Source organism: Parus major, chromosome 1A (genome assembly GCF_001522545.3).
Source record: "Parus major isolate Abel chromosome 1A, Parus_major1.1, whole genome shotgun sequence".
NCBI lineage: Eukaryota > Metazoa > Chordata > Aves > Passeriformes > Paridae > Parus > Parus major.
Window position 1 is genome coordinate 56,402,938 of NC_031773.1, and position 14,260 is coordinate 56,417,197.

Genomic DNA, 14,260 nt, shown 5'->3' on the forward strand with positions numbered 1-14,260 from the left:
CCGAAGTCCAGAGAGAAGATCAGCTCCCGTATGGGTACAGCTCCAGTCCAAGATGTGTCAAATACCTCTGCTTAATGCAAGAGCTCTGAAGCAAAGCATCACACAGACACATTTCAGATTGTCACAGCACTGCCTCAAAGCTCACAGACAGTGCAGCATGTGCCAGTGACTGAGCTGGTGGAAGAGCTGTTCCCTTGTTCTCCTTGGTACCTAGTGCAGACCTCTGAAGTCACAGCCTGGGCTGCACACAGCTCATTACATTTCCTTACCCCATCTGCCTCCACAATTCTTCACACCCCTACTTGGTCCAGGTTATCTCAGGTATTTGCTCACTCCATATCACCTCCACAGAATTCTGACTCCCATTTTTCCCTGTTGCTGGACTAAACTGCTGGAATGCAGCCTGCCCAGCTCAAACACCAGACCTCTTGTTGGATATTTAAGCAGAAGTGGGAATTCAGATTTTTGGGACACCCGCTGGAAAGTGCCTTAATTATCTCAATTAGAGAGGACCTGTAAGTCAAGAGAGACCCTTCAAAAGCCTTCTGGCAGTGCTTTGAAAAGTCAGGCATGTCTTGTCCAGTGGCTTCCATGAGGAAGGCGGTCACAGGAGGAGAACTTGCTCCGCAAACTAACTGTTGCTGAACAACCAGCATTGCTCATTTATTCCATCCCCACACACGCTCCAGAGGTGACTCCCAGCAGCACGTAGCTTCAGCCTCTCCTGGTGGAGCCTGACCAGCCTGACAGGATCATCAGGCTGAGGAGCTCCATTCCTTGCCAGACATTCTCCATGCAGAGCAGGTCAGGAAGGGGCTACTCCACGAGTGCAGCAGCACTCCCCCACACACCATCACATCACAGGCACACTGGGACTTCATGCCAAAAGAAGGAACACTGCTTTAGAGAAGATGGGTACTCTCCTGGTCACTGCCATGTTTCCAATTCAGCTTCTGGACACTTTCAAAACACGTCTGTTGTCCATACTATACTTGAATAAAATATTTTTGCTTCTAGCATATTCCAGAGAAAAAACAAAACAGCATTACCACTACAAAAGGTTATGCCATGCCACAGAAGCAGTTTAAAGCAGCATCTCCTGTTGGCCAGCCACCTAAATACAGAGATGCCAAGGGAGAAAAATTACTCACCCTTCCCAAATGTCCCAGGCACTCTCCTCCTTCTGTTTCAATATGCATGTCAGAATTAAAGATTATTCCCCTCTAAACTATGAGGAGACTGACTCTGTATCACATAGTAATCTCCACACTTCTTAAAATGCTGCAGAAGTTCTGGACAGGCATTAATGAGGTAAGACCTGCCACAGGCAAGGGATTTTAAACTTTCTTCAGCTGATGGTGTAGAAAAGTACAGGGCTGTAGTGTGATGCACAGAGACACAGGGACAAGAACAATCTTTCACTGTTAAACACTGGGGCAAAAGTTGGTACCATTAGTACAACTGGAACCATACCAACCACCACCTTCCACTAATTACACCTTTAAAATCAAAGCTACAAACTTTGCTTTTTTTATCTGGGATGGTATTTATCCCATCTTCACATATTCCCTTTTTTCTCATACCTCACCCTAACTGCTTTGCTTTCTTCTTTTCCTCTGCCTTTCACTCGACAGAGTTGAAGACCCTTGGCACACTGACACCAACCACGTGTGTTTTACCAGTCTACCCCAGATGGAGGCTCAGAGAACACAAGGCCACCTTTAGTACTCAGCTTCAAGAGGGAATATACATAAAGGTGGCCTTGTATTTTGCATTTTGGGACTAACGTCTCTTTTCTAGGAGAAATCTTATCCTTCTCCATATGCCTTGTACATTTTTTTCCTTAATATGTGCCTAGAGGTGTCATGATAAACACAAGCAGTTCAAAAACAGCTTGAACCAATTAAAGCACTTATTTAAACTTCACTGAAATCAACAGTTCAGGAAAATGACCAAATGCTGTGATGCATGTGATGTATGTTATGCCTTGAAGTACCCAGAGTCAACAGGCCCAGCAATAAAGTTTTATGGCATTTCAAGCTAGAAAGGACTATGAAACCTTCCTAATCTTCCCTGTCCTAATCCACCGTTTCCATGAGGTACACACTTACATAGGATCTGATAATTTGTTGAAATATAACTGCCAGGAGAGAACATGGGTGTGCCTCAAAGATTGAGCATTTTTCTTAAGTATATTTTAGCACTTTTCTTGTTATGCCTTCCAAATCTTGATTTCCAATATATATTCACTGTCCCACAGGTAGACACATTTTTTTTGTTCCTAGTCACGTAACTTTGTTTCCAGACCATGGATGAGAACCTTGAGAAGCCTCCTATCTGGTACCTTCTTGCAGAACCCAGTAAATCTATCCTCTGACATTAATTATTCGTTAGCAACTACTTTGAGTCAGTCCTTTAATCCCATACACTTTGTGGTACAATCTTTCAACCAATACAATTAAATAAATAGCCAATTGCTTGTAAAATGTCTCCATTTACTGTCATTTTTTTTTTTATCTCGAAGAATGAAACCAGGTTTGTCTGCTTTCCATTAAATTCTACCTACCAGGGTTAAATCCTATCTATCTGTATTATTACACTCTCTAACTGAGGAATCCTAAAAGATTCCAAGTATTTTTACATATCTTTGGTACCAGGATCTCTAGTGAATAGTTTCAATTTCCTCCCCTTTACTCTTTAATTGAATATTTTCAGCTATTTCCTCATGATGTCATGACCCAACAAAAATCAATGTCAACAAGCCAAACTTCTCCTCTGGGACCTTCCAGCCTATCTGGATTTCCAGTTATCTAGAATTATTGGTTCCAAAACGTTTTGTAACTTGATTATTGACAGTGGCTAATTTTCATATGACACCATTTAGAAAAGTCTCCTTTCTAACCTTACATTTGCCAACACTGTGTTTTCCCCTTGGATATTCTTCGCTGATCATCATCAGCTTCTCTTTATTTCACACTGATTCTTTCTTACCTTTCTCTAACCTGTAAGCATTAGATCAGACAAAAAGAGAAAAGGTACTACCAGAGGACATTAGCAGTTTAAAAAAGACACAGCATAATGATAGCTTAAGATTCATAATCCCCTTTTCGATAATTTTAATCTAAGCACAAAGCTCTGAAGGGATCTTGCTGCAAGTACAGCAATATTCATTATCTGTGTGTTACAAGAACCACAGCTGAAATCAAAGTTTTCACAGAACGCTCTATTCTGGTACTATTACTGTAAATGACATTACATACATCACATGAAACTGAGAAAGATGCCTCAAGAATAGTATTGTGAGCTTAATATAAACTGCTCTGATCACACCACTTCCTCAAACTCCTCCAAACACCTGCCCACCTTCAAAGCAATACACATTTAATGTTTGTAATCATTTCTCACAAACCTCATACTTCAACCACTTACTTTTGCGGCTGTTTTTGGAATTCTCCCAAATCAGGCTCTTTCAGATATCCAGGTGTCAAGAACTGAAAAGTCCTCAGCCAAACTGTGACATACTGACACCTGCAAGACTCAGATTTTTAAGAATCTCCCCAAACCATACTTTTCAACACTTTTATCACCACAATGGCAGCAGCACCATTAATTTGCCATCACCAGCCACAGCCCTGGCTCCTTTACACCTAGACTTTACAGTTTTCTGTACTCAATGAGTGCTTCAAAAGCAATGCAATTTCTGCAGACTCTCATTTCTTGCTTATAATTCCAAGCTCCTTTTCCCTCTCAAATGCCTGAGAATTTGAAACAATTTCCTCGCAGCTGCAGTGGCTCCATCCCAGCCACCACACCATGTAATGTCCCTCTTGAGCACTGAAGCCACATCTTAAAACCAGGTAGGACTTTTTTAAATCCCCAACTAATTTTGCCAGCAAGCTGTCCCAATCAAGGCTCTTTTTCAGTAAAACTGAAAAAAGATGTTCTGGATATGAAATGCCTTTAAACTTTTTAGGAAAGTAATCAAGATTTTAACTGTACAGTTTTGAAAGTCAGTGGCACTTTTTGTATTCATTTTGATCTTGCAGAGTTTGTAGTTGAAAAAAAAACAACAACATAAATTAAGTTCATCTTTTCCCTGTGGTTTTTCTAACATATTTCTAACATCCCAGCAAAGAAGCAATGGCAATAGGGAGGCATTCCCAAGTCAAAGGGCAGACTCCCCAAAGCACTTTTCTGATGGAAATATAGCTGAAATTTTGCTCTGAATTAGTACACCCAAGTGTGAAGTCACAAGTCACCCTAGGCAAGTACAAAATACTACTTTTTCTCTTTTAGTTCTTCTGGCAAGGAAAAGCATCCACTGAAAGCCATGAGGAGCAAACGAGCTGAATTGAAAAAGAACTGCAAAAGCACTAAAGCTGGAGGAGGAGACAAATTTTGCATCCAGAAAGCTCATGCCTTAAAAATTGTGCCAGAACTCATTCCTGCCATGCCTGCTCCTGCAGGGAGTCACGCCTGAGCGGTGCCTTCCAGCAGCTGGCAGAGAGAGCCAGCTGGGGATCCCAAGGGAGCAGCACCCACGCACATCTGGAGCCCTCCTGCAGCTGCCAGCTCTTGCCCTCTCCCAGTGGTTCAGCCCCTCCAGGAGTGCTGTGAGGAAAGGGCTCAGCCAGACATGCGGGCATCCATCCGCAGAGGCAAGGGGGAAATGCTTCCCAGTGAGAGGAAGGGCAGATGGCTCACAGCCAGCTATAATGGACATCCCCAGAGAGCCCTCAGTCCCTGCAGCATTTCACCAGGGAGCACACGCCAGGCTCTGGAGCCATATGTAGGCAGTGCCAGTTTGCTTTTCTTTTTCTGAAAAGAACCCTTCCCCTTCTGCTTTATGCCCTTTTTCTAAAAAGTACTTCTTACCAGCCTGCCTGAAACCCCACACCACTCCCAGGCCTGAGTCACACAGCCAGCTGTGCAGGGGGGAGGCACAGAGGAGGAGGGAAAGGGAGCTGCAGCTCCAAGGAGCTCAAACAAGACATACCATCAGCACTGATGACGAGGCCAGTTACGCCCATGATGAGAAAGACAGATGTTTTGCAGAAAGTCAGCCACTGCTTCGTATTAGGAGTTATGAAAGTGGAGAGTTCAGACATCATATTTTCCTTTAGTCTTCATCCTTTGCTAGCCAGGACAGATCCCAAAAAGCCAGGTGTCTGGCTGCAAAAAATACTGCAGTCTTAGATCTAAGTTCTTAGTCCTGGCACCCCAAAGGCATCCTGTCCATAACATCACAGGCTTTCTAAGGCAGCTGTGCCATCACTGCTCTAGCAGTGGAGACAAAATCCAGGAGAGAAGATCAGTTCTCTGCTGCTCCTGTGTTTTGGTTCTACCCATACACAAATCTCTCCTATGGGTAACAGGGGCTCCGTAAATGAGAACACAAATGTCTTCAGATAACCCCCACAAAATCAAAACATTGCAGGCAGATTTCTTGGCACTGAAGCCAACAAAAGAAACTATAGAAGAGTGGGGAAAAAAGCAGCCTTGGGATAAGCATTCCCTTGCGCACAGAATTTGCTGTAGGGATGAAGGAACAGAGATCTGCTTGGAATTCAAAGATTGAAGTTTTGGGGTTTTTTTGTTGGGTCTTTTTCAGCTTTTAGGTCTAGAAGACCTTCTCCATGCTACTCACATGAGCTAATCCATGAGGTGGTCTCTTCTCACACCCATAGACCCAGGGTTACCCATAAAAAGGAAATAACACAGGTATGAGGTAGCATAGACAAACAGCCTTGAAACAAAGCAGTCTGCTGCCCAGCAGTCCCCAATCTCAATTTGAGCAGGTCAGTGCCTCAAGTCCAGACTGCTGTGAAAGGAAACACAGCACAGCTCCAGCTGGAAGGGGGCTCAGGTCGTCTCTAGCCCAGTCTTCTGCCCAAACAGGGCCAACACTAAGCTAAGACCAGCTTACTCAGGGCTTCAGCCAGTCAGGTCTTAAAAACTTCCAAGGAAAGAGGTGGTGCAGTCTCGCTGGGCAGCTCTCTCTAGTGCTGTTATCCTCACTGTGAAGCCCTTTTTCCTTACCAGTCTGAACCTCTCTCACTTCTGCTGATGTCCATTTCCTCTCACCCTCCTGCCATGCTGTGGTGTGAAGACTTTTTCCACTCTTTTCTACAGACCTGCACATCACAGCGTGCAAACTTTGGAAAAGAGAAATTAAACCGGGTACTCCTAAGCAGAGCAACTGAAAGTTGCTTCTCTTGCTTCACAAGCCACCACGTGCTTCAAAGAATTTTGCCACAGCTGAGGACTCTGCTCACATCCAAAATCAGGGGCAGCACTCAACATCTTTGGTGCAGAACAAGGGCAAATAACTTTCCTCCTGTCTGCTGGAGATCAGCCCATCTCCCCCAAAAACCCACACTCCTTACCTCTGCCGGCATCTGCAGCTGCAGCAAGAGCTTGGAGATGAGCACTGCAGGGTCACCAAACAGCCTGGGCTCATCCCAGCAGAGCTGCAGGAGTGCAGTGAGCCCAGCTCCAGGTGAGCCACTAAAGCCCATCAGGAATATTACTCTTTGCCCCTACACTACAGGAGAGGAGCCTCCATCAAATTCTGCCCTGAACTGCTGCTCAGGACACATCCAGATTGGTAGTGAAGGAGGCCTGAAGCTCCTTAAGACCCCCAAAGCTCCCTAAGAGGTTATTAGAGCAGCCTGGTCTCTATTTCGCACCCCATATGACTGACAGATTGCATGAAAGGACAAAGTCAGCCCCAGCACAGCTGCAGAGGAATGTTTTTCTTTGGCATAGAGGAGAGAGATGAAGTGGGTGTCACGTTTTTCCATTAAATTTTTGCCTGTCACCACAGTGGAGCCAGCTCACATACAGAAGATTGAAAGCCAGTTAGAAGCAGATGGCAAAACAAATAGAAGGTAGTAGTTTCCAAGACACAGAGAAGGCACAGAGAGGTCACTGGCAGCATTCAGCTCCACATTTGGATGGATGGCACCTATGGGGACAACTCTAGTAATTAAGGTCCCATTTAACCACACTTTATTTTCTTACATTGCCTTCTCTGCTTCCCCACTCACTCTCAGGAGAGGGAATGCTCATTATTTGGTAGAGTATGTCTATCCTTCCTGCACACATTTAGCACTCAGTCCAGGGACTTTCTTTTCTGCAGTTGTGATCTGTGTCTGTCAGCTCACAGGCACAGAGAATGAGGAAAAAGTCCCTGCTCTGAAAAGCTCAGCATCTCAGACTGAATGTGCACCTCAGCTATGCCTTCTTAAACCCCACCATTTTTCACCTGTCTTCTCTACTGCCTATTACTTCAGTGAGGTGAAAGGGCAACATATTTGCCAGCAAAATTGTGGCCCTTAAGCCAAGCTTATTCTTTGCAAGTCATTCCTTTGGCTTTTATGGAAGAAAAATAATTAGCATCCAAGGCAGCCTCCACTTTTCACCAGCACTTTGTACCATGATGGGGTGGTGGGGCCATGAACCAATCCAACATCAGTGCTTCCCTGAACATCAGGTCTGTCTATTTTTCTGCTACATACCCACATCCTTCTCAAACAACCCTTCTTCCTGAAGACCCTTGAACAAATACCTCTTCCAGGCAAACCCTGTTCTTTCCAGTGACATCCAAATAATTATCTTCTGGTGTCAAATAAATACACACATGAACATCAGGCTTGCATCTAAGCACATCTCATAAATCTACTCTGACTATTCCCACTGCACATTCCTTTAGCTCAAAATGCAGTTCCACTACCCCTTCCCCAGACAAATATTCCTACCTGCCCCTTCATGTCAGTACCTGGGCTGCTACAGGGCAAGCTGTGTCAAGGAACTGATATCCCTGAAAGCTAATTTCTGGAAAAAAAAAAGTAGTTTTAAAACTGGATGGGCTCCCAGGCAGCTGCCACAACAGCCTGTGGTTACATCCAGGTGCAGAACTGCACTGTCAGGTCTTGTCACCCACAAAAAAAACACAGTCAGAAGGCATCTCCATGATTCAGAGAGACAAATAGGGAGCAACAGCACAAAAGAATGTGCCCTCCTGAAAACACAGACTAAGAGCTCTGCTGTGACAGCAGCCCTCAGGGACTCACCAAGAACCTATTTCTCTTGGAAAAAGGCAAGATGCTGTAGGGAATCAGAGGAGTTAAAGGGGAGACCTTGTAAGCTCAGGGTCAGCTGCCAAGACAGGCTGTGACAAATGCCACTGAGCCAGGTCAGACACTGTCTGATAGCAATTTCACACATCAGTAATTGCTAACGTCTCACCCACAAAATGATCCTTCTCCAAAAGGGGGAGGAGCAGCCTAAGACAGAGAATACAGATGACAGATGTTTAAAGCAAGTATTATGAAGTGACTGGAAAATCGCTTTTTGGGAATGCAGGGAGGAAGGTGTACGGCCTAAGGACAGCAAGGCCTGATAACCAACATTAGGATACAAAAAAGCAGCACCTATCTGCAAGTGCAAAGCCAGTAAGAAAATCTGCCTGGTCAGAGACAGGGGGCTACTTTCAAAGGACTGTTTTCTTCAAAGCTACCAAGTAACTCACAGGGACCTTGTGAGCTGAGGGACCAAGAGAAAATGAGCCCACAGTGACACAGAGCTCCCAGCTCTTTGGAGGAAGGAGTAGCCAGCAAGGCACAGCACACACTGGCCTCCTCTACAGACACAGATAATCCTAAAAAAGCAAGACTGATTTAATAAAAACCTGGTCCCCGTCCCAGGACAGGGGAAACTCACTTAGCCCTAGCTAAGAAGGGACCCTTCACATTACAAAGACCAGCAAAGAGCACGAGTTCCCACCAGCCCTGCAGATAAGTTGAACAGCTCCAGACACAGGAAAGCCCTGTCTGGTAACACCAGAAGTGAAATTCCTTTACCCCTGCTATCGTGCACAACCTGCTCCATGTGTAAGGACTGGCTTTCCAAAGGAAACATTTACAGAGGACAGCACACATCAGCCACGTCCTTTAGGAAGAAGAATAAATAGTGGGTTTGTACATCAAATTCTGGCTCGTTCTTATCTACCACACTTCAAAGTCAGTCCCAGGAACGACTAACAATTTTTCCAGCTCCTGTCTTCACTGCAGGTCAAGCACTTCACTATACAGTTACAGCCAGCAACTCAATACCCCTATTTTTCTAATTTTAACTGTCAGAAAACAGCAGGGTAAAGTTTCATGGTCTCCTACTTGTGTTTATCTCAGCTTTTAGAGGAACTGTAGATCAGTTAGACCCATTACAAGTATGCGACATGTCTCTTGGCAAACTGGAATAGGTTTCTTATTTAAATTTGGGAAGAAAATGAGGAGGAGAAATGGTTTTCAGTGCAAGGCACTGGGTACAACTAATTTTGATGTTCAGCAGTTGTGATGTTGACTTTTTTATTGATATGGAAAGTCATGGACAAAATTTAACACTGCTGCCTTGTATGAGCTCTGTACACAGCTACTTTAAAATCTCACTTTCTCATTTCCCCTCTTTACTGCAAATGTTGGAAAAATCTTTGCAAGTACTGACTGTACAAATATTTTACATAAAGTCAGCTGCAGGTGTATAGAGAAGAAAGAATGAGAGATTTCAGCTTTATGGCTTGTGGGCAACAGACCAAACCCCATGTGCAAATAAATGAAGTAGCTCTCCCCCTACCAAAATGAAACAAAAATTGGATCCAACTATACTGACACCAGAGAGCTACATGCAGCCACCCCACAGTAAGAACAGAGCCAGCTCCCCATCCCCACCCGCTGCACTAACCGCAGCTTTCAATTAAATACACACAGGCTGTAAAAATCAAGGGCTGCCATCCATTACAATAACGAGTGCTGTACTCCAAAGGCTCGAGGCACTCCCTGGCAGCTCATCCAGAAGCAGCTTTCCTGCAGAAGTCATTAGAAACACAAAGTAACAGCAACCATCGTTTTTGTGGCAGAGGAAATGAATCACCGGGCGAGCGACGCCGAGGTTCAGAGGTTTGCAATGGGGAGGAAAGAAGGCCAGCTCAGAGTTTCCCGAGCTCATCTTAGATGACAATCACAACCCCGACCATTAACCTTCACCTTTGGTTTTGCTTTCACAGGGAGACAGAAACTTGGTAGCTGCAGCCTGGGAAGCTTCCTTCTCTCACTCCAACCAACGCTACACCCCTGTCCCCGGGCTGAGCCGCACACAGCATCGCCAGCAACATGGAAACAGGATCACAGGGCTCAAACACCACTCAGACAACAGCAGCAGCAATGTGACATTTCACCAATTCCAATTTTTTCATGAGTTCCAAATTCAATAATCACGCTCTTTAACGAATAAACCATTTGGGCTACTTGGCATTTGAAGGTACCCTTCCAGTTAACCATTCATCCAGACACCCAGGACATGACATCTAGGAATTTAGTCCTAAATATCTAAGGCAGCTGCTGTCCCCCACACCTGTAGGGCAGCTGCAGTTCTACATGTTCCATGCCAAGATCACATCCATGCTTGCATTCAGCTGCATTTTGCTACCATCTGGAAGCAGTAGCCAAAGTACTAAAAAAAACATGAAAATGGGGGGGACTAAAACTTCCTCCTCAGTATTACAAAAGGATTCAAAGGTTTTTGAATGTCAAAGGCTCCTCAGAACCACCTGCCTTTCTTTCAGCCCTCATCCCGCAATGGGACAGGTACTTGGCATTTCACAGCATGTTTGTCAGACTTATCCATCTGCATCAGATCTGGCACTTGTCACAGAAGACACGGTCCCAGCTGGGCCACGTCCAACCACAGATCAATTCCAGCAGAGCCCCACGGCCAACAGCAGAGCTCTCCCACTTCAAGCCCACCTGTGTGTTATGGAAAGTAACAGCAGCAGCAAGAAGCGGGAGGTTTTGCCACCTGGCTGTGCTCCTGCTCCCCTTGGGCAGTGGCAGGTGTTGTGTTTCCCTTCTGTTAGACCACCAGGAAAAAGCATAGAATAACAATAATAAGATTTATAATAATAACAACAACACTGCCATGCACCGTGCCAGCACATGGCACTGCCAACACAGTCACAGCAAGCTACAGCACAGATGAAGATTATATAACGCAAACACGTGACACGTACCATGAACACACCTCTGGGAAACCTTTCAGCCTTTGCTTTCATGGGAAACTAAACCACTCTGGAAAAACAACTGCTATAAAGCTATCTGGCATCCAGGTGAGCACTGTGAGGACTTTAACAAGACACCTCCAGGATTGCTGCCTGCCAATAGCAGAGCTGAGCTCCTCGAGGCCCCACTTTCTCCAGGTAGAGCCGATGATATCACTGACAGCACCAGTGGGGTGAGGGAACGGCTCCTCACACAGCTCCAGGCACTGGTGAAATCATCAGCTGTTAAAAAGAAATGTAAATCCCCAGGAGGTTGGATTTCAGCCCTGGTAATTAAGGCAGGCTGGAACAGTTTAAAATAGAGGTCAAGTTTTTAAGTGTATGCATACTTTCACACTTGTCTACTAGCATCAAATCAACAAGAGCCAGGAACAGCCTTTTTGGTCGTAGAAAGGTTAATTTTTAACTCAAAATACACAGAAGGCAGCTGGCACGGAATTCTCACCCTCAGTCTGTATCCACAGGTCTGACTGTGGAATGACACTGATCCTTCTTCCTGCTCGTGAGCTCTGCCCTCAGTCATCACCATCTTCTCCTTCCTCCCCTGCCAGTCCAGCTCACGCTCCCAGGGCTGCATGACTGTCCCAGAGACCTTTCCCAAGCCCACCGTTTCCTTGGATGTGCAGACCTGCACTTCCAGGGCACCTCAGGGGGTGTGAAGACTAGAAGATGCTGTAGGACACATGCTCCTTGGCTGTGAGGGTGACAGCACAGGGCATGGGCACTCCTGCAGAGGGAACACGCGAAGGGTCGTCTCATCATCCAGTCGTTCCTGAAAGACCCTGCAGTAAGTTTACAAACAGCAGAGTAACTGGATCAAAACAGTCCTCCCAGATGGAAAGCATAACACAGGAGAAGAACAGATGTTTCATCCAGAGAGCTTGTTTATTTGTTTTGGGTATTTCAGATTATTCTATGAAGTTTTGGCCAGAGGTAAATAGAGACCTGGTGTTTCATAGTATCAAGCACAGTATTTTCCTCCACATGGCAGGACACATTCACAAAAGAACAAGCTCAACAGGCAGAAGTGTGGGGTTTTTTCACTCTAACGAATGTTAATTTCATACACATTCTTTTCCTCTTTAAAGATTGCAATACCTCACTGTACCTCCTTTACAGCATTTAAGTGGACTCTTTCTTCTGAAACTTCTTTCAGAAGAATTCCAAGAACAACCAAAAAAAGGAATTGATTTCACACTTTTTATTTGGCTTCAAGAGGGTCTCTGAAGAAATCTTAAACTCCTATGAAGACCCAACCAGCAAAAGAACAAATACAAACAAATCAATGTCAGTGTTGGTCCCAAAAAAGGTCATCACTGCCCAAGATTTTGCAGATCCAGCTATGCACTGCCCCTTACAAAATGCTCATCATCGTAGCATTTGAAGCTGAAAATTCCCAATAAAACCTGAAAACAGAAGAGGGAAAAGCATCCCATTTCCATCCACCAGACAAACAGGATGTTTTCTTTATCAAGACACACTTCATCTCAATTCTCAGGTTCCTTGACACAGGGCAGAAAAGAGACATATCCATGTCACTGCAGCCACAAGTTCTAACCCAAGTGCAAGATCTCCTTCCAGGCAGTAAAGAAAGAAGATATGAGAACACTGAGTAAGAAAACAGGAGTGGCAACTCCATTCTCATCACAACGATCCAAACAGAGCAAGAGGAAGTGTGCCAGCACAACTGTAAAATCTGAAGGGGAACACTCTTCAGAGAGCCTCTCATTTAGTTCAAAATATTCTTGTTGATAAAGAAAAAACAAAACAAACAAACAAACAAACCCGTAAGAAAACAGCTGTTTGAAGGAAGAGCTTTCCATTGTTGAGTGGTCCTGCTGGCTCTTGAAAAAACACAAGCCACCATAACATGATTGCTTTTCCCCGGATCTACCAGAAGATACATATTGCGCAAGAAAGCCCAAGACTTCCAAAGACAAAGGAGCCAAACACTGTTTAAAGACCGTCATGCGTGCAGCAGGCTCGCTTCCTGCTGGAACGAGGCTCGGAGCTTGTGACGGACACGATCCCGGATCAGAAAGTCGACCACATACCACACACAACAAATAAGATTTTCCTTGTTTGCCTTCCAAGACTAGCGCCAGGACCGGCGCAGGGGCAGCGGCTGTGGGATCACCGCTGCTCGCACGAACAGCTGGCTGCCTCACTCCGGGGCTCTACTGCACCTCTTGGGGGCAAAGAAGAAGCGCGGAGCCCCTGCCCAGCTCCATCACTGCCACATCCCAGTCGCCACCACCACGTTCCTCTGGCTCTCCACCCAAACACGTGCTCGACAAGCACACCGAGCGTGGCTGCCCGGGCCTCGCACCGGCAGCGGGCTGCGGGAGCCTCCCGTGCTGCCGTCCCGAGGCGCCCCGGCACACCCGGGATTTGCACCCACAGGGCAGCACCGCTGTGCTTACGAGGGGCCTCCTGAGCAGCAGTGAGCCAACAGGGCAGAGATAACAAGACACGTTTCCTCGGAACTGTCCTAACCACGCGTTCTGCGCAAACCAAAATACGGGGCTTCCAGCCAAAAAATAAACAACAAAAACATCGAAACTTGTGTCACTTCCTGCGCTTGGGGAGTGGGACGGAGTCGGGACAGTCTCGTCCTGAGGAAGAAGAAGACACGGCCGGCGACTCCTGAGCGGTCGCCCGGGACAAGCGGCAGCGCAGAGGGAGCCCCGGCCGGGCGGGGGAAGCGGCGCCGGCCGGAGCAGGGGCTGCGGGACCCCGGTTACCGAGAGCCGCTGCCAGGCTCGGAAGGGAGGGAGTGGAGACCCGCCGGCGCACAGAGGACCCCAGGGCCCTCGGGGAGCAGCCCCGGAGCGGCGGCAGTCACCTCTTGGCCAAACTGGCCCGGTGCCGACCCCGGCTCCCGTCGGGACACCCCCGCCCACGGGGAGCCCGGGGAACCCCGCCACGGCCCCCGAAACGGGGCCGCCCACGGCGACGTCTCAGCCATCCCACCCCCGGCCTCCCGGCGCCGCCGGGAGCCGCCGCCCGCCCCCGCCGCTCCTCACCGTGCGGCTCAGCAGCGTGTCGGGGTCCGCGGGCTCGCACAGCTCGCTCAGCTTGCGGTCCCAGTGCAGCAGCGGCGGCTGCTCCCCGCCGCTCTCGCACACCTCCATGGCGGCCGCAGGC

General features: G+C 46.8%; 1 protein-coding gene across 2 annotated transcripts in view; it reads right to left on the reverse strand.

The window, feature by feature from the left end:
* CREB3L2 (cAMP responsive element binding protein 3 like 2) overlaps positions 1–14,254 on the reverse strand; it is a 68,876-nt gene extending 54,622 nt beyond the window's left edge. For both annotated transcript variants that reach the window (XM_015628665.2, XM_015628664.2), the window contains exon 1: positions 14,140–14,254. In XM_015628665.2, the coding sequence (XP_015484151.1) occupies positions 14,140–14,247 (108 nt within the window). In that variant the 5' untranslated portion in view covers positions 14,248–14,254. The remainder of the gene's footprint in view (positions 1–14,139) is intronic.
* Between the last annotated feature and the right edge of the window lie 6 nt (positions 14,255–14,260).